Source organism: Cetorhinus maximus, chromosome 9, assembly GCF_964194155.1.
Source record: "Cetorhinus maximus chromosome 9, sCetMax3.hap1.1, whole genome shotgun sequence".
NCBI classification, from domain to species: domain Eukaryota; kingdom Metazoa; phylum Chordata; class Chondrichthyes; order Lamniformes; family Cetorhinidae; genus Cetorhinus; species Cetorhinus maximus.
Window position 1 is genome coordinate 111,544,419 of NC_135887.1, and position 20,207 is coordinate 111,564,625.

The following is a 20,207-nucleotide window of genomic DNA, read 5'->3' on the forward strand; positions in this document are numbered from 1 at the left end:
CCCATCTTTCATCTAACCTCATCGCTGTATCTTTCTGTTTCTTTCTTCATCATACATTTATCATGCATCCCTATATTCCCAAGAGTTTAGAAGAATGAGACATGATCTCATTGTAACATTAAATTCATAAAAGACTTGACAGGGTAGATGCTGGGATGCTGGTTCTCCTGGCTGGGGAGTCTAGAACTAGTGGTTAAAGACTCATAATAAGAGGTCAACCATTTCGGAGTAAGATAAGAAATGTTTTCACTTAAAGATTTGTGACTTTTTGGAATACTCTACCCCAGAGAGATACGGATGCTCAGTGGTTGAATATATTCAGGACAGAAGTGAATCGATTTTTAGATTTTACGGAGATGTGGGGAGTACAGGAAGGTGGATCTGAAATAGAAGATTAGCAGTGATCTTTGTGAATGACGGAGTAAGCTCAAAGGGCCAAATGGCCTACTCCTGATTTTGGGTTCCTCTATTCTCCTTAAATGCATCTGTGCTATTTGCCTCAATTGCTCCTTATGGTAGTGAATTATACATTCTCACCACTCCCTGGGTAAAGAAGTTTTTCCTGAATTCCCTATTGGATTTATTAGTGTCTATCTTATGTTGCTGGCTTCTAGTTCTGGTTTCACTTGCAAGTGAAACATCTCTTTTTTTTACCCTATCAAACCCTTTCATAATTTTAATTAAAGACCTATTATCAAGCCACCCTCAGTCTTCTCTTTTCTAGAGAAAAGTACCTCAGCCTTTTCAATGTTTCCTGATAACTATAAACTCTCAGTTCTGGTATTATTCTAAAATCTTTTTGCACCTTCTCCAGTGCCTTGAAATACTGTATTAATATGGAGACCAGAACTGTTCACAGCACTGCAAGTGTGATTTGATCAAGCATCCATACCAAAGTAAAGTAACTTCTCTCCTAAATTGTACCCCTCCAGAAATGAACCCCGATGCTTTGTTTGTTTTTTATTAATCTGCATCACTACTTTCAGTGATTTGTGTACCTGTATTGTCAGATTTGTCTCTTCCTACCAAAATGCACCACATTACTCTTATGTTGAAGTTAATTTTTCAGTTACATTCCCATTCTCATGCTTATTCTGAATGTAGTCTGACTCAATTTCTAAGTGGCAGTCTTCAAACTGGTGGACCAAGTTGGGCTTAGGAACTTAATTTTCTCAATATTTTCAAATAAAATTTGTCTTTATTTGAACACTGTGCTCAGTAAGGCTTGATAGTACTTTGTGTTCACTAAAATAAAGTATTACAGTTCCTTTAATGCTTTTAAAAAATATATGCCACTCACTTTTTAAAAAAAAATGTTTAATTTACGTTTCTTCCTCAGGTTGTGCATCATTCCCAGCCATGCATTTGATGCTGAATGATTGGTGCTTGCACGAGTGGCTGAGTGTATTATATCTTCTTCGAATTTGTGGCCTGTACTTGCACATCCCCACAATGGGATGGCTGAGATCAGTAACTTGGAGGATGCAATCGTAAGCACAGAGCACATCCTGCTACTCCTTTTGCATCCCCTGCACTTCTGATGCTCCTCGTGTTTTACCCATTAAACTGCCATTGCTTTACCCGTTAAACTACCATTATTCCCTTTGTTTTCTTCAACTTTGATACAGCAAGCACCTAGTCCTTGGGCGCAGAGCTGTAAAACTGGCCTCCTGAGGGAGGGAAGACAGCTTCTCAAGGTGGGTTTTGTTCTCTGCCTCTGAAAATGAAGCTCTTGCTGTAAAGCGCTACACTCTTGTGGCCAGGATTACAATTATGGTTTTTGAATGATTGCTCGAGTGCAAATTCTGTTTTTTGCAACAGATCACTAAATATACCACACCGTATGATAGGGTGGTGGACTTGGAACATCAGAAACTAGAGTGGAGAAAGCACATATCAATTAAATGGCGACAATTCAAACTGCCTTACAGAGATTGCACTCTGTTCAAACTGACCACGATTTCCAATGTTTTCCATCTTCCTTAATTCCATTGAACTAAAATTCTTGCAGCATTTCTCCAAGGTACAGAACACTATAAGCTAGCCACTAAATTAATGGCAGTTGTTGCAGGTAGCCTGATTTGTAAATCTCTTTATTAAACCACTTTAAATGGACAGTATATGCCTGAGAGCATCCATGACCACCTGAGACAATTAGCAGAATAGCTGGTGGGTCGTAGGGCTTCATCTGCTTCCTACCTGGTGCTGTATAAAAGAGCAGTACCTTAGTACTTCAGTCAAAGCATAATATCGACAAGCAAATTATAAACCTGATCTTGTGAAATCTAATCTTTTGTTTTTACACTATTATTGTCTATCTGTCAATATAAACATATGATATGTCCATCACAGCCTAGATGTTAAAAAGAATTGAAGAGAATATAAAGCTGGTCATTTCCTACTGGTTTCTCATATTGAAAAGGAATTGAAGACTTGAAAGCGGCTGCCAATCTAGAGAAAACTCTCCCAACTACAGAAAATACTTTATAACTGTGGTCAGATCTGTCAATTTGCAACAGTTAGACCCTGTGACCTTAGATCAGATTAAACACCTTTGCAACAGAATAATATATAGTCGATTACACAATATATTGCTCCTGCCCTCAAAAGTTAATAAAAGCCAATTCATTATTCCCTCTGTAATATTCCTAAACTACAAGACTCTTTAGGTTCCCACATGATGACACTTTTGTATTAAAAGTGTGAATCAATATGGCTGTTCAAAAAAAGTTTGCAATTTATAGGAATTATATCATGAGGGGTTTTACTGAAGTGGAGAAACTGTTTGCACTGACAGGGTGTCAGTAACCAGTAGAAACCTATTTAAGATAACTGGCAAAAAATCCAGAGGGCAGATAAAAGAAAATATTTATATAGCAAGTTATGATGATCAAGAAAGCGCTGTTTAAAAGGGTGGTGGAAGCAAATTCAGCAGTAATTTTCAAAAGGGAATTGGATAAGTCCTTGAAAAGGAAAGATTTGCAGGGCTATTATGAAAGAGCATGGGGTGTGGAACTAATTGGATAGCCCTTTCATAGAGCCAGCAGAAGCAAGATGATGTGAACAGCCTCCTTCTGTGCTGTACAATTGAAAGGCTTCACAATTTTGTTTTTAACTCCACCCTCCCACACCCCCCACAATTCCTCAAGTTTTTGCCCACTTTTGATCCATTGAATTGGGAGGGGAGAATGTTTAGTGTTAGATACCTGTACAGTGGCTGGACCATGATTTAGATTCATGATAATTTTCTAAAAAGGGCAGCGAAAGTAAATTCTGTAACTGATTTGAGAGTTCAATTTTCAGGTGATTTGTGGGCAGTGGGCTCTTTAGTTAATGTTGACAGGACTGAATAGAGTAATAGCGCAGGGTAATCTAGCAGGTAACCAAACATTCCAATAAAATAATTTCAACAACGTTTCAATATGCTTTTAAAGAGCAGTAGTAAAAGCTTCTTTTCATTTCCTGCATGAGTGCCAGACCTTGATTACAGCTAGAGCTGATTACAATGTTAACAGCCTTAGCTTTGATATCTTTACTACCCTAGGCCTTTTAATGCTTCAAAATTCTGACGAGCAGGTGGGTATGCCTTTCTTCTCCTAAATACACCCTAGAAAGGATTGATATGAGGTATATTACTAAAAGGAAGACCAGAAATGAAATTTGCAACTCAGATTTCCCTTCATTAGAAAATAGTTTGCTCTTTATTCCATTGTTAGTCAGAACTAACTTGGAGTCAGCGCAGTCTGATATGCACCCACATAAGGTAGTTTAAAAACTAGGGTAATCATTTACTAATTAGGGCCATCAATATACAATAGTCACTAATAAAATCCAATAGAGAATTCAGGAGAATTTTCTTCATACAGAGAGTGCTGAAAATTTGGAGCTTGCTACTACAGGAAGCAATTGTTTTTATTTTATTTATTCATGGGATGTGGGCTTTGCTGTCTGGACCAGCATTTATTGCCCATCCCTACTTGCCCTTGAGAAAGTGATGGTGAGCTGCCGCCTTGAACCGCTGCAATCCGTGTGGTGTAGGTACACCCACAGTGCTGTTAGGAAAGGAGTTCCAGGACCTTGACCCAGGAACGGCGATAAATTTCCAAGTCAGGATGGTGAGTGACTTGGAGGGGAACTTCCAGGCGGTGGTGTTCCCATCTATCTGCTGTCTTTGTCCTTCTACATGGTAGTGGTCGTGGGTTTGGAAGATGTTGTCTAACGAGCCTTGGTGAATTCCTGCAATGCATTTTGTAGATGGTGCACACTGCTGCTATTGTGCGTTGGTGGTGGAGGAAGTGAATGTTTGTGGATGTGGTGCCAATCAAGCGGGCTGCTTTGTCCTGGATGGTTTCAAGCTTCTTGAGTGTTGTGGGAGCTGCACTCATCCAGGCAAGTGGGGAATATTCCATCACACTCCTGACTTGTGCCTTGTAGATGGTGGACAGGCTTTGAGGAGTCAGGAAGTGAGTTACTTGTTGCAGGATTCCTAGCCTCTGACCTTCACAGTATTTATATGGCTAGTCCAGTTCAGTTGCCACTTGCCAGCCCAAGCCTGGATATTGTCCAGGTCTTGCTGCATTTGGAAATGGACTGCTTCAGTATCTGAGGAGTTGCGAATGGTGTTGAACATTGTGCAATCATCAATGAACATCCCCACTTCTGAACTAATGGTGGAAGGAAGGTCATTGATGAAGCAGCTGAAAATGGCTGGACCGAGGACACAACCCTGCATTGATGTCCTGGAGCTGAGATGACTGACCCCCAACAACCACAACCATCTTCCTTTGTGCTAGGTATGACTCCAACCAATAGAGAGTTTTCCCCCCGATTCCCATTGACTCCAGTTTTGCTAGGGCTCCTTGATGCCACACTCTGCCAAATTTGGCCTAGATGTCAAGGGCAATCACTCTCGCCTCACCTCGGGAGTTCAGCTCTTTTGTTCATGCCTGAACCAAGGCTGTAATGCGGTTGGGAGCTGAGTGGCCCTGGTGGAATCCAAACTGGGCGTCAGTGAGCAGGTTCTTGCTAAGCATGTGCCACTTGATAGCACTGTTGATGACCCCCTTCCATTACTTTACTGATGATTGAGAGTAGCCTGACGGGGTGGTAATCAGCTGGGTTGGATTTGTCCTGCTTTTTGTGTACAGGACATACCTGGGCAATTTCCACATAGCCGGCTAGATGCCAGTCTTGTAGCTGTACTGGAACAGCTTGGCTATGTGTGCGGCAAGTTCTGGAGCACAAGTCTTCAGTACTATTGCCGAAATATTGTCCGGGTCCATAGCCTTCGCACTATTCAGTGCCTTCAGCCATTTCTTGATATCACGTGGAGTGAATCGAATTGGCTGAAAACTGGTATCTGTGATGCTGGGGACCTCCGGAGGAGGCCATGATGGACCATCCGCTCGGCACTTCTGGTTGAAGATTGTAGCAAATGCCTCAACCTTATTTTTTGCACTGATGTGTTGGCCTCCTCCATCATTGAGGATACGGATATTTGTGGAGCTGCCTCATCCAGTGAGTTGTTTAATTGTCCACCACTATTCATGATTGGACTTGGCAGGACTGCAGAGCTTAGATCTGACCCATGGTTGTGGGATTGTTTAGCTCTGTCTATCACTTGCTGCTTGTGCTGTTTGGCACACAAGTAGTCCTGTTTTATAGCTTCACTAGGTTGTCACCTCATTTTTGCGTATGCCTGGTGCTGCTCCTGGCATGCCCTCCTGCACTCTTCATTGAACCAGGGTTGAACCATTACAATCCCCTTGCTTGATGGTAATGGTAGAGTGGGGGATATTCCAGGCTAGGAGGTTTCAGACTCTGTTCAAGTACAGTGCTGCTGCTGATGGCCCACGGCACCTCATGGATGCCCAGTCTTGAGTTGCTAGATCTGTTTGAAATCTATCCCATTTAGCACGGTGAGGATGAGGTCAAGTATGTTTTTCCCTCTTGGTTCCCTTACCACCTTCCACAAATCCAGTCGAGCAGCTATGTCGTTCAGGACTTGGCCAGCTCAGTCAGTAGTGGTGCTACTAAGCCACTTTTGGTGATGGACATTGAATTCTCCACCCAGTGTACGTTCTGCGCCCTTGGCACCCTCAGTGCTTCTTCCAAGTGATGTTCAACGGTGGGATATACCCAGGGATGGAGATGGTGGTGTCTGGGACATTATCTGTAAGATATGATTCCATGAGGAAGACTATCTCAGGCTGCTGCTTGACTAGTCTGAGAGACAGCTCTCCCAATTTTGGCACTAGCCCCCAGGTATTTGTAAGGATAACTTTGCAGGGTCGACAGGGCTGAGTTTGCCGTTGTCATTTCCAGTGCTTGGGTGGTCTGTTTGGTTTCATTCCTATTTTGAGACTTTGTAGTGGTTTGATATAACTGAGTGGCTTGCCAGGCCATTTCAGAGGGCATTTAAGAGTCAACCACATTGTTGTGGGCCTGGAGTCACATGTATGCCAGACCAGGTAAGGATCTTCAGTGAACCAGATGGGTTTTTACAACAATCGGCAATGACTTTTAATTCCAGATTTTTATTGAATTCAAGTTCGAGCCGGGGTCCCCAGACTATTACCCTGGGTCTCTGGATTACTAGTCCAGCAACAATACCACTATGCCATCACCTCTGTTTTGAGGTGAATACTATGGATATCTTAAAGGGAAAGCTAGATAAACGCAGGAGAGAGAAAGAAATAGAGGGATATATTGATATGGTAAAATGGAGAGGGGTGGGAGGAGATTCGTGGAGCATTATTACCAGCATTGGCCTTTTGGTCTGAATGATGTGCTTTTTGTGTTTATAAATTTAATACAATTCCAAATGGTTTGCTTTATTATTCCTGATGTTTGCAAAAAAAAATCTATTAATTCCAGTCATGGAGTGTTCATTTCTTGCCCTTTCCAGTAACACCCATGATCTGTGATGGAATGGAGGAACGGAATGTTTTTTTAATGTAGCACATAGATTGGAAGAATAATGCACATATTTCAGTTCTGTGGCTGACTGTGTAGCCAAATTACATTTTTAATGCTTTATTGTTGAATGCTGGCAGTGTATAATATACTGATGGAGTTTATATGTATGTAGAAATTGTGCCTACAGGTAATGTACTTAAATGAAATGTAAATGTTTTAAAAAGCGATATGATAAAATTATTTTTCAAGTTAAATATTAGTGTCCCAGACTAACTGAAAGTCTAACTAAATAGAATAAATTCTTGAGGGAATAGCATTCAGAACAATTGGCCTTGTTGCTTTGACTGATTTTAAGAATGACTTTGGGATGCATCGCTCTGTTTTATTTCAGCTCGTTTTGTAACTGTTGCTCCACAGGTCATTTTAGAACCAGCAATGCTGAGTGCTTTGTGAGAGAGGCATTGGTGGGCACACTTTGCTTCAATCTTTTGGTCACTTTATTGGCACGTTAGCACTGCCATTTCCTGATGTGCAAGAATCTCACAGCCAAGAGTAAAAGCACTACTTCTGTCAGTCGCAAAAAATCAATGCATTGTGCATTCGTGCAATTTAATGCAACCTCCTAATAAGCCAGCTGAGACTCTGAAGCCAGTTATCGTGCAGTCACTGCACTTAATGGCCCCGATTATACTACCAAAATAACAATGAGATTAATGTTGCCTGCTGTTTATTAATGTGTAAATCAGCAACTTGAGGCGAGTAAGAGATAACCGATGAATTGTGAATCACCACAAGTTGCTGCAATTTATGCCTCTCTGCCATTAGTGTTATGCAAACAGCAGTTTGCCCACAACATTGATGCATTTGTGCATCAATGATCCATTAAACTCACTGCAAAATGTTAGGGTAAGTACTTTTAAATGTGATTTGTTCCTGCAATGCCCTCAGCTTGTCCACTCTAGAAAGGGAACAATCAAAACTCTGGAGTTTCAGTTCCCATAGTAGTAGATTCATTTTTTTTTTCTTAATTTTGCTTTCTTATTTTTCCCTCTCTTAACTTAGTCTTTCTTTCCCACTTTATATTTCTCTTTCTGGACCTGATTTGTCCAAATCTAATTCACCTAATTTCCTTTTCCATTGTTCCTTTTTTTTCTCATTAACCCGTAAATCTCAATAATGTGATGGCCTTTGATCTGGAAGCAGTACAGTAAGGAAAATTCATAATTTCTTTAAAATGTTGAATCTGTAATTGTTTTTAAGAATGTTTGAAAATGACTTTTAAGAGCTTGCATTAGGAGCTTGCATCAATTGTATAGGGATCAGTTGTCATTTTCTTGGATAATATTAAATACTGGTCCATGTGACTTGGTGGAAGCAGCACCAACTGGAAGGAAATTAAGACCAGAAGGCTACAAACAAAGGGGATCTACAACAGAGGGGACACAGAGAAGGCAGACAAAAAAGCTACAGCTGTAAAGAACAAGGAAGTGCTGCAGATCACTGTATAATCAAGCACAGAGAACCTATCCTATATAGATCACAGTATAATCAAACAGAGGCCTGCAGTGTTTAGGACCAAGCCAAGTTCTCTACAAAATGGCCAGTTTTCTGTTTGGCAGCAAAAAGAAAAATGGAATTCCAGAACCCCTTTGGGAAGCGATGGATGACTGAGCTAAAAGGGACTGAATCCTAAAAAGTGGTGTGAGTAGCTTAGTCACACAAAAGTGCTTGTATCAGAGGACCAGATCATGAACTGGGCGCTATTGGTTGATCAGTTCAAAAGGAACTCTGGAAAGCTGCATCATCAGGACTGTCGTGACCAGAGGGAGAAAGGGTTCTTAGAAGTGTGCCTTGCTGATGATAATCGAACCCATGGAACTCGAAGGTGAAAGTTATTGGCAGATAGAACTCTTGACCTACCCTCTGCAGCAGAGAAAATACAGAGAAGACAGACAAAGAAGCTACTGCTGTAAAGAAGGAGGAAGTGCTGCAGCAGCACACAGTTATCAAACTCCTGGTGTGTTTAGGACCAAGCTGAGTTCTCTACAAAATGGTCCGTTTTCTGTTGGGTAGTAAGAAGAACAAGAGAGTTCCTAAGCTCTTGGAGAAGTGATGAAAAAAAGAAATAGAACTAAAAAGGATTGACTTAGAAAGAGAGAAATTAGCAAGAGAAGAAAGAGATAGCAAAAGAGAGGAAAGAAATAGAGAGAGGTGAAAAATCTCAACAGAGCATGAGATCTGATTACACGAACTTGAGTTGATGCGAAGTGAGGCTGACTCGGAGAAAACTGCTCTTAATTTTAATTTGATGAAAAATTGCCACAAACCTGAATTGGCTGAAAGAACAGTGGGCTGCGCTCCTTTGAAGTGTTGTGGTACGGAAGACTTTAGGGGTGTACTCATCTCTTTCAGCAGAGCACTCGTGTGATTACGAGGAATTAAAGATTGCTATACTGAATGCTTATGAGTTGCTGCCAGAGTCCTATATGCAGGAATTTAGAAATTTGAGAAAGAGAACAGGCTACACCTATGTAGAATTTGTCAGGGAAAAGAAAATGGTGTTCAATAGATGGTGTAGGTTAATGAAGGTGCAACAGAACTTTGATAACCTTAGGGAGATACCATTGATGGAGAAATTCAAAAATAGTGACCATTTGGAGTTAAGATCTCACCTGGAAGACCACAAAGTTCAAAAATAAGGGAAGCCTTGGTAATGGCAGATAATTGATTGAGGTGACTCATAAGATGATTATTAACAGGTCCCACTTTGGAACCTTGCAGAGAAACTGGAATGAGAATCAGGCTGTTGATAAGAGGTCAGGCCCTGCTGAGAAAGGGGGGAGGGAGGAAAAGACCCTTGTCAGGTTAATAGATGTGAGGATTCAGAGGACAGGTGTAATTCAAAGAAACCAACATGCTATTTTTGTCACAAAAAAGGGCACATGAATGCTGGAAGTTAAAAACCAAGCTTGTCACTGTTTGTTATGTTAAAGCGTGTCCCCCCCAGCTGATAATATCCTGACTGGTAAAGTTCACGACAAGCAGGAAGACTCCCTCATATTCACTGAGAGGGTAAATCAGCTGATGGAAAGCTATAAAGATATTTTACTCAACATTAAAATGTCCCTGTGTTCATCTGGTGAGGTAGACAAATCAATTACTATCCTTAGAGATACAGGATCAGCACAATCACTCTTGGCAGGTGACATGAAGCTCTCTGCAAAAGGTTCACTGAATAAAAAGGTATTGAATTGGGGTATTGAGGGAAATTATTTACCTGTTCTTTTGTATGAGGTTAATTTAAAATGTGGCTTAGGCACTGCTCTTGTTACAGTGGAAGTCGTTTACCCATTGGAGATGTTGCTTTCTTGTTAGGAAACAACTTGGCTGGGAATAAGATCTTTCTGTCTCCAGTGGTTTCAGGGAAAGCTTGTTGAGGCTGTTGAAACTGAAATTGTACAGGAAAAGCCAAGTGAATTTTAAAAACCATCGCTATTTGTAAATCTGCAGTGAGAACTAATGTTTCGACTAAACATGTGTCCAAAGAGTCAGAAACTCAGCCTGTTAATTTTAAAGGTGATTCGGTGCATCAGGCTGAAAAGCATAAGTTAATGGCAGTTGTGGACGATGTAAAGCCATCTTAATCAAAATGTGAAGAGAGCATGAGCAAGATAAGGTAAAGCAGCTAGCAATGGGTTTTTTTTACTCATTCTTTCACGGTACGTTGCCGTCACTGACTGGGTCAGCATTTTTATTGCCCATTCTTAATTGTCCTTGAGAAGGTGGTGGTGAGACTCTGCCTTGAACTGCTGCAGTCCATGTGGCGTAGTTACACCCACAGTGCTGTTAGGGAGGGAGTTCCAGGATTTTGATCCAGCGACAGTGAAGGAACCGCGATATAGTTCCAAGTCAGGACATTGTGTGGCTTGGAGGGAAACTTGCAGGTCAAGATGTTCCCATGCTACTGTTGCCCTTGTCCTACTAAGTGATAGAGGTTGCGGGTTTGGAAAATGCTGTCGAAGGAGCCTTGGTGAGTTGCTGCAGTGCATCTTGTAGACAGTACGCATTGCTGCCACTGTGCATCAGTGGTGGAGAGAGTAGGTGTTAAAGGTAGTGGATGGGGAGCCAATCAAGCGGGCTGCTTTGTCCTGGATGGTGTTGAACTTCTTGAAAGAGCAGCACTTGTCCAGGCAAGTGGAGAGTATTCCATCACGCTCCTGACTTGTGCCTTGTAAATGGAGGACAGGCTTTAGGGAGTCAGGAAGTGCGCTATTCTCAGCAGAATTCCCAGGCTATGACCTGTTCTTGTAGCCACTGTATTTATATGGCTGGTCCATTTCAGTTTCTGGTCAATGGTAACCCCCAGGATGTTGATAGTGGAGGATTCAGCGATGATAATGCCATTGAATGTTGTGGGGAAATGGTCATTACATGGCACTTGTGTGGCGCGACTATTACTTGCCACTTATCAGCCCAAGCCTGAATATTGCCCAGGTCTTGCTGCTTCAGTATCCGAGGAGTCGCAAATGGTACTGAAATGGTGCCATCCCCACATCTGACCTTATGTTGAGAGGAAGGTTATTGATGAAGCAGCTGAAATGATTGGGCCGAGGACACCACCCTGAAGAACTCCTGCAGTGATGTCCTAGAACTCAAAACTAATGATGAAACAGAGCAAAAGAATGCTTTGAAAGAGAATTGAAAAGCTGAGTCCAATGCTGACATCGTAGCTCTGCGAAGAAGGTTACGTGTTCTTGAATATAAATTAAAACTTCAGAATGAAGAGGCACTTGTTCTTGCTAGGAAGGAATTACTCAAAGGTCGAATGCATTGGGAGGGCAAAAAGAAATAAGGAAAATTTATGAACTAAAAGGAACATTAAGATTTCTTAGCTGAACATTGACATAATCTGAACAAAGTTCTTAAAGGAGCTAAAAAGGAATTTACTCAACAGAAGAATGAACTGCTTGCACAAAAAAAGGCAGTGTTAAACCTGAAAAAGAAAACCAAAAAGTTAAATCATGGTGAAGAATTTAAAGTTACAATAACCCTGAATTTAAATATGATGAGGTGAATTCAATTATTATGAAGACAGATCAGATGTTTGGTTGGTTGAAACATTTTTCATAGACCTAGACGTTAAAAAGACATGCAAACACGGAAAGAATTGGAGATCAGGCATTAAAACTGAACAGAGTGGTTAAGGGTCTGTATTAAAAAGTGCAAACCCTAATGACAATTTAGTGTCTGTCTTTAAGGAAAACCAAGGAAATTGCTGAATCCAGAGGGTAAGCAAATGCTATGCAAGGGAATTTCTCCTTGGATTCCAATTCACAGTCACCAGTACCCAGAAGCCAGATGGTTTGTCAGCAATCAGCAGTGTTGTCCTTGACAAAGTTAACCAGACCAAACAAATTCTTAAACCTTTAGACCCCTCACAAATATTATCCCAGGGTCCATACTGTGCACAATCCAATACAGATTTTAAAAAGCAACATGAGTGCAAAAACAAGGTACTGAGCTGTACAGACCACAACCCTGGTGTTCCTAGAAAACTTTGAAACCAAGAACCAAAGGCTGTTTTTGTGGAGTTTGATGCTACAGCCACTTACTCTAAAAATTGTGCACAATGCCGGCCGAAACAATGTGATTGTAGACTGTTGAAGAAGTTTAAAGAATAAGGGACGGTAACAATGTCTTAAAGCCAGGATTGGGTTTTATAAGATTGTAAAATAACATTATTTGTAATGAAACTTGTTTTGTAAATACGACGTATCATTGTTACCTGTGTAACATGTGATACGATTGTTGTTAAAGTGTCTATTATAAGAGCTTGCTGTATTTCAAATAGTTATAAAGAAAACTTTACTGCAGAAAGCTTTCTTTTTTCCAAAATTGGGGCAAAGAGTGGGGTGGTGGTGGCGGTGGCAAAAGTGTGTGACAACTTTGATGCGAAAACAGTACAGTAAAGAAGATTTGTCATTTCTTTAAAATGTCTGTGGAATTTGTAATTGGTTCCAAGAATGCTTAAAAAGGCCTTTTAATAGTTTGCTTAATTGTAAAAGGATCAATTGTAATTTTCTTGAATAAGAAATGCTGGTCAATGCACTCTGATGACCCTTGACCAGGAAGCAGTACCAACAGGAAAGAAGTTAAGATCAGAAGCTGTGTGGCTGCAGACAAAGGAGACTTGCAGCAGAGGGGACACAGAGAAGACAGACAAAGAAGCTACTGCTATAAAGAACAAGGAAGTGCTGCAGCAGGACACAGTTATCAAACTCCTGGTGTGTTTAGGCGCAAGTCATGCTCTCTACAAAATGGTCTGTTTTCTCTTTGGCAGTAAGAAGGAAAATAGAATTCCAGAAGTACTTAAGGAAGCGGTATATGACCGAGCTAAAAAGGACTGCATCTTAAAAAATGATGCGAATAGCTCAGTCATGCGAAAGAGCTGAGAACTTATATCAGAGGACCAGATTGTGAACCGGCTGTTATTGGTCTGTCGCTTGAAAAGGAACTCTGGAAAGCTGCACCATCAGGACTGTCATAACCTGAGGAGGAGAGTTTTCTTAGAAATGTGCCCTGCTAATAATAATTGTACCTGTGAAACTTGAATGTGAAAGCTGTTGTCAGATATGACTCTTGACCTACCTTGCATTATTAAAGAACAGCATATTGTAAAATTGTTTAATTACATAATTCCATATGTGCTGTATGGGAAAACTTGTGTTAAGATGTATCTTTGTTGTATTGACTATTTAAAGTGAACTTTAATTTTTTATTTGAACTATCATTTGCCTGTTAATTAATGTAAATTAAGCATGAATTTGGATTCGTGTTAAAGTAAAAGTTACACCTTGGTCATTTTCATCTTTGGGGATCATTTGGTAAATTTGGTTATTTTGGTCTACAGTTCCCCCACGGGCATCGTAACAAAATAAGGAAATAGATTGTTGGTCCCGCCATTCACTGAAGTCCCAGATGCACTCACTGTACTGAATCAGCAACTTACAAGACAGAATGTTCTGGAGCTGAAGGGTACAGGAAAATGGCTGCTGGGACATGCAGTAAGATGCCCCGCTCCAGCAAAATCTGGGACATGTTTTTTTTAAATTGTGTTTTCTCGGTCATTGCAAATCTGCAAGTTTATTTTGGTATTGATAATGACTGTACAGGGACTGAGTGATGCAGACCAGCAACATGAGCAGGATTAATAGTGTCTTCAGTGATAAAGGACCTCTTGTGGTAGCAGTAGCTTTGTAACAGTATGCTTGCTGCTGGGATTCTGACTAATCGTAGCTTACACAACAGCACTAGCAATGTCTACTTAACCTTGTAAATGAATGTAAGTGGTTTGGACAAGTGAGTAAAAATTGTATTAATGCAATGCAGTGAGCTACTGTTTGTGTGCCAGATTTTTATACTAAGTTTATTCTTTCAGGATTGTTGGTGTTTGTTGATAAACGCATCACGCTAGCTGCCTTCAAGCAACAGTTGGAGCCATATATTGGAGTTCCATCATCCCAATTTAAAGTCTTCCGGGTCTATGCTAACAACCAGGAGTTTGAGAGCGTTCGATTAACCGAGACTCTTTCAACATTCTCCGATGACAACAAGGTGTGAAATATGTATAAAATCTCTTCAGTTAAGTGCGGTAGTGGGATCATTATATTTTAACTGTTTTACATTTAGTCAATTAAGTAATCTCCAAATGACTTCATCCTGAAGTATTACATAAATCACTTCTATCAAATAAAATCTTATTTAGAAGTTTATTTATTTATAAAGCCATAATGCTGTGAATGTTGGAAATCTGAAATAAAAACAAATCGTTGGAAATGTGTAGCATCTGTGGAAAGAAAAACAGTTATTGCTTCAGGTCGATGACCTTTCATGAGAACTGGAAATTTTAGAAGTTTTCTATAAATAAAGTTTAAACTCTCTCAAGGCTAACCTGCAGATTGGTTAAGAAGACAGGTTATTGGTCCTGCCTTTGAGTGAGGTCCCAGATGTTGTTCTTAATGCACATTGTTTGTAAATACTCAAGGATAATGGTAGGAGATACGCTACAGTGTTTTGTAAGTCTAATATTTGTAAACAAATTGGTTGAAATTTTCCATGAGACATTGTCCAAATCTATCCGTGCTGCTTATTCTATCAACCAGTGATATGCTGTAGGTTAGTGTTTTGGAGTCTTTTTTACATTCTTACTCCAGGAACTAGGAACATAAGATCAGCAGCAGATCATTCAGTACCGAGAGCCTTTTCCATCACTCGATTAGATCATGGCTGCTCAGTGCCTCAACTCCATTTTATCTGCCTTGGATACTACAATCACCTTCTAGTAGCAATAAATAGTGTTCATTGGATCATAGAAATTTACAACATAGAAGGAAGTATTTTGGCCTGTTGTGGCTGCCCTGGCTCTCTGAAAGAGCAGTCGTTCTCTGAGCTATCTTCCCTAAATCTCTCTGCCTCTCCACCTCTCTTTCCTCCTTTAAGATGTTCCTTAAAACCTACCTCTTTGGCCAAGCTTTTGGTCATCTGTTCTATTGTCACCTAAATGGCTCACTGTTAAATTTTACTTTGTAGTGCTCCTGTGAAGTGCTTTGGGATGATTCATTACTTTAATGGCGCTATATAAATACAAGTTGTAGCTCCAGAGCACAGTTTCTTGTCCATAACCTTGTAAGTTCCTCATCCTGAAGTATCTGTCCAACTTTCCGTGAAAATTATTTATGGAATCACCTTCCACCATCTTCTCAGGCAGAGTGTTCCATACCCCAACTATTCTAAGTGAAAACATTGCTTCCCACTGGCCCTTCAGAACTTTTTCCACGATTTGGAATTCACGACCTGTAGTTATTGGCCCACTCGCCAGAAGGGGAACTTCTTTTCCCTTTATTCTATCAAAACTTCTCATCATCTTGAAAACTCCTATTAGCCATCTCTTAACCACCTTAGTAATGTTCTTGAAAATTGTTCTTTCTGTTCCCTGCATACTAAATTTTTGATCTCAGCCCGGCCTTTGCAGGGAGATTCCAACAAATGCTTGTGACTAAGTTACCAAATTTGTAACCTCACACGTAAATAGTGTGAGAGACGGGGAAACGATCAGAAAGGGAGAGAACAAAATTTAAATATTGTAAAGAGGATAATTTTGCCTTTGGGAGGGGAAAAAAGTGATGTAGTTGCTTTTTAATTCACTGTTGCTTAGATATTCAGCACTTGTCATAGAATGCAGAGAATGGTTGTACAGAAATTCATGCAATATAGAGACTTATTTCTGCTGCATTTTCATTTTTTTAATATTACTAAAGCTTTGATACTAAAACTGGGCTATATCTACTTTTCTTTACATGAATTTACAATTCTACCTCAATATTTCTGTAAGATAAAAGTGATCATTAATGGAAGATGGTCACTTTGTACCACTGGCAGTGGTGCTGGTATCGAAAGTGTGTGTAACTTGGTTTGCCGACATTGCCTTCTATGTTAGATTATACACTCAGTTTTGTGCACTAGTGCTTCTCTATTTATTGGCACACTCAGGAAAAGACACAACTTCTAACCATCCAGCTTAACTTAAGAATTTGCATTTATATGGTACATTTAATACAGTAAAATACCTCAAAGCACTTCACAAGAGTGAATATCAAACAAAATTCGGGATCGAGCCACACACGGAAACATTAAGACTGGCGACCAAAAGCTTGGTCAAAAGAGGTTGTTTTTGAGCAGCAGCTTAAAGGAGGAGATAGAGGTGGAGAAGTTTAGGGAGGAAATTCCAGAATTTAGGACTCTAGACAGCTGACAGCACGGTTGCCAATGGTGTGGCAGTGAAAATTGGGGGTGCACAAGAGGCCAGATTTGGAGGAGCTTTGAGATCTCAGCAGGTTACAGGGCTAGAGGAAGTTACAGAGATACAGAGGCAAGTTCATGGAGAGATTTGAACACAAGGATGAGAATTTTAAAATTAGGGCATTGGCAGAATGTGGGCCAATGTAGGTCAATAAGTACAGTGGTGGTGGGCACATGGGACTTGTTAAGTTACAGGCAGCAGATTTTTCAACTGAATCAGAAGAGTTACCTGTCCCCCACACCTTGGCACTTTGCAACAGAATGTTTATCGGGACAAAATTATTGGTAATGTCACTGGGGCAGTGATTTCTATCTCCCAGAAGCTGAAATGGCAGTTCTCCATGTGTTCATGCACAGAGAGATATTGTCTGGAGTTACATATGTTGTGTTCCGCACTGATGCTAGGCCTAATTTCTCTCACTTCTTATAGATAGCTAGTTACATCTGGACCCAAACATTTGCTGCAAAGTTTTTGTTTAAAAAGCTATAGTATAGATGTATCAATTTGAAATTAATATATTTTAAAATAAATCTGTAGGTAACTATTCGACTTGGAAGAGCTCTACAGAAAGGGGAATATCGTGTTAAAGTGTACCAACTACTTGTGAATGACCCAGAGGTAAGAAAGACTGGTTACTTTGACTTTACCGTACTGAGTGAATATTAACTTTGCATTTGTTCTTAAACCTGTGAAAGCACTGGGAATGCAAGGCTTAGATTATTTGCTCAAGTCTCTGGAGAGTGGCTTGAACATGACATAAGAAATAGGAGCAGGAGTAGACTCTATGGCCCTTCAAACCTGCTCCATCATTCAGCTAGATCATGGCTGATCTTCTGAGTCAAGAGTGCTATCCACTGAGCCATGGGTGACCCTTAAGTCAATTAAATAAAGGAGAAGTAATTATCTCTTTTAAAAAACTTATGTTAAAACGTTGGAGTAGTTTTAATTATCTCTGCAATTGATCATGATTGAATGTTAGAAAAGGCCGATAAAGACAGTGATTTCTGTTGTGTAATGGTATCTTTGGCTATACTTGGTGGTCTTATAAATGCCTCATAAACCATGTCTTACAATGTTCTGAACTGCAGTGAAATTTAACCTGCGGCACATGAAATCGCAGCTCACAAGCATGCCAGTGCAGCCCTAACTAGTTCATTTTAAAATTCCCACTAGGGCATTAAAATGAAAAATTGAGCTGAAGTAAATCTATATGTAAATACACAAAGTACTTGCCTAGGAAGCTGAGGTTTTCAATTTTCTTTTCTCTGTGCCTTTTGGGAACCTTGTAAAATAAGATTCCAGTGTCACCGATTATTTGAGAATATTGTAAAAGGCTGCGTGTAATAGTTTATAACACTGCCAAGCATCTAACACAAATTAAAACTTCGCAGAACTAGGCGGTTTCCTTTGAGCTCTGCCTGCTACAACTTTGTCAGTAGGCAGCTCCAAAAGTTTTAACTTATCATTTGATCAAAAGCAGAAGAGGCTATGGGAATACCGGTATCGATATGATGGGCCAATTGGCCTCCTTCCGTGCCTTAAATCTTTGCTTTACTGAGGAAGGCAATGTGTCCTTCTCCACTAATGTTTTTCTTTAATTCACCACACACAGCCTGTTTACAACAGTATCTGTCGTAACAAGTGAATTGTGAAGAACACAGCAGCATAGTTAGTCTGTTTGGCACTGGGCTAGCAAATTGTTAGTTCAAATCCCGTCAGTATGTCGGGTAGCTTGTGGATGTGCACCCAAAGAATGACCATGGAAAGCTCCTGTATTGTTGTGACTAAACCCCACTGGTTCATTAATTTCCTCTTGTAAGGTGGATTTTTGTATGTAGTTGCCTCCTGTTCCACACTGGGATTGACTCTTCATGTCTCTGGACAACTAGGGATGGGTAGTAAATAAAGTTGCCCCATTTTTCACCAGCAAATTCTAGAGTCTGATTTTTCTGTCGTGTCAGGGCAATTTTAGATGTACCCAAGGTTCCCCCTCTCCCGATCTTACTCCTCCTACAGATACAGAATCTGTGATTGGAGGAGCAGAAAGCGCGGGAGACCCAGGGCCCAGACAGACCAGAGAAAAGCAGAGCGCAATTGTGACAGGTAAATGAAAGCACAAGTGAACAGATCAGGGACCTAACCTTGATGCATAAAGCACAATTTCAAAATTTGTGGATTATATGAAATTTGGAAGCATTGTGAACTGTGAGGAGGGTAGTGTAGATCTTCAAAAGGGCATAGATAAATTGGTGGAATGGGCAGGCAGGTGGCAGATGAAGTTCATTGCAGAAAAACATGAAGTGATTCTTTTGGTAGAAAGAACATGGCGAGATAATCTAAACTAAAGGGTACAACTCTAAAGGGGGTGCAGGAGCAGAGTGATCTGGGTGTAAATGTACATGGCTCATTGAAGGTGGTAGGACAGGTTGAGAGCGTGGTTAATAAAGTTTACAGTGTCCTAGGCTTTAATAGGGGAATAGAGTACAAGAGCAAGGAGGTTATGTTGAACTTGTGTAAAACATTAGTTTGGCCTCAGCTGGAGTGTTATGTCCAGCTCTGGGCAGTGCACTTGAGGAAGGATGTGAAGGCATTGGAGAGTGTGCAGAAAAGATTCACAAGAATGGTTCCAGGGATGAGGAACTTGAATTATGAAGATAGATTAGAGAAGTTGGATCTGTTTTCCTTGGAAAAAAGAAGGCTGAGAAGAGACTTGTTAGAAGTATTCAAAATTATGAGGGTTATGGACAGAGTAGATAAGGAGAAACTGTCCCCACTTGTGAAAGGATCAAGAATGAGAGGGCACAAATTTAAATTGACAAAATAAGTAAAAGCGATATGAAACAACTTATTTTGTTTAAGGTTTGGAATGCACTGCCTGAGATTGTGATAGAGGCAGATTCAGTTGAAGCATTCAAAAGGGAATTAGACTGTTATATAAAAAAGAATGTGCAGGGTTACAGGGAGAAGGCGGGAGAATGGCACGAACTGAATTGCTCATTTGGAGAGCCAGTGCAGACACAATGGGCTGAATGGCCTCCTTCTGCACTGTAACAATTCTGGTGATTCTGATAACTGGAAAAACTTAACCTGGAAAAACTGGGCAGTTGAATACTTTTAGCCTTTCATGAAATTCCAACACCAGGATAGCGTTTGAATAAAAGACTGTTATGTTTGTACTGTGCTTTTGTATTGCAGCCCTGTAAATTTCTGCTCGATGCTGTGTTTGCTAAAGGCATGACGGTGCGCCAATCAAAAGAGGAGCTTCTGCCTCAGCTGAAAGAGCAGTGTGGGCTGGATCTTGGTATCGACAGGTAGGGATTGGCATTAGCTTACCTTGTAATCATTTGAAAGAGCAGGATGCCTATCATAACTTGTTTTTAGAGTAATTAACACCTGGCCAGAGGAGGTTACAGCATGGATGGAAGCCATT

At 40.4% G+C, this 20,207-nt stretch overlaps 1 protein-coding gene across 4 annotated transcripts in view; it reads left to right on the plus strand.

The window, feature by feature from the left end:
• usp47 (ubiquitin specific peptidase 47) overlaps nt 1–20,207 on the plus strand; it is a 153,324-nt gene that overhangs the window by 122,561 nt on the left and 10,556 nt on the right. For all 4 annotated transcript variants that reach the window (XM_078549357.1, XM_078549354.1, XM_078549355.1 and 1 more), the window contains 3 exons: nt 14,357–14,532; nt 17,315–17,395; nt 19,973–20,088. In XM_078549357.1, coding sequence (XP_078405483.1) covers nt 14,357–14,532; nt 17,315–17,395; nt 19,973–20,088 — 373 coding nt within the window. The remainder of the gene's footprint in view (nt 1–14,356; nt 14,533–17,314; nt 17,396–19,972; nt 20,089–20,207) is intronic.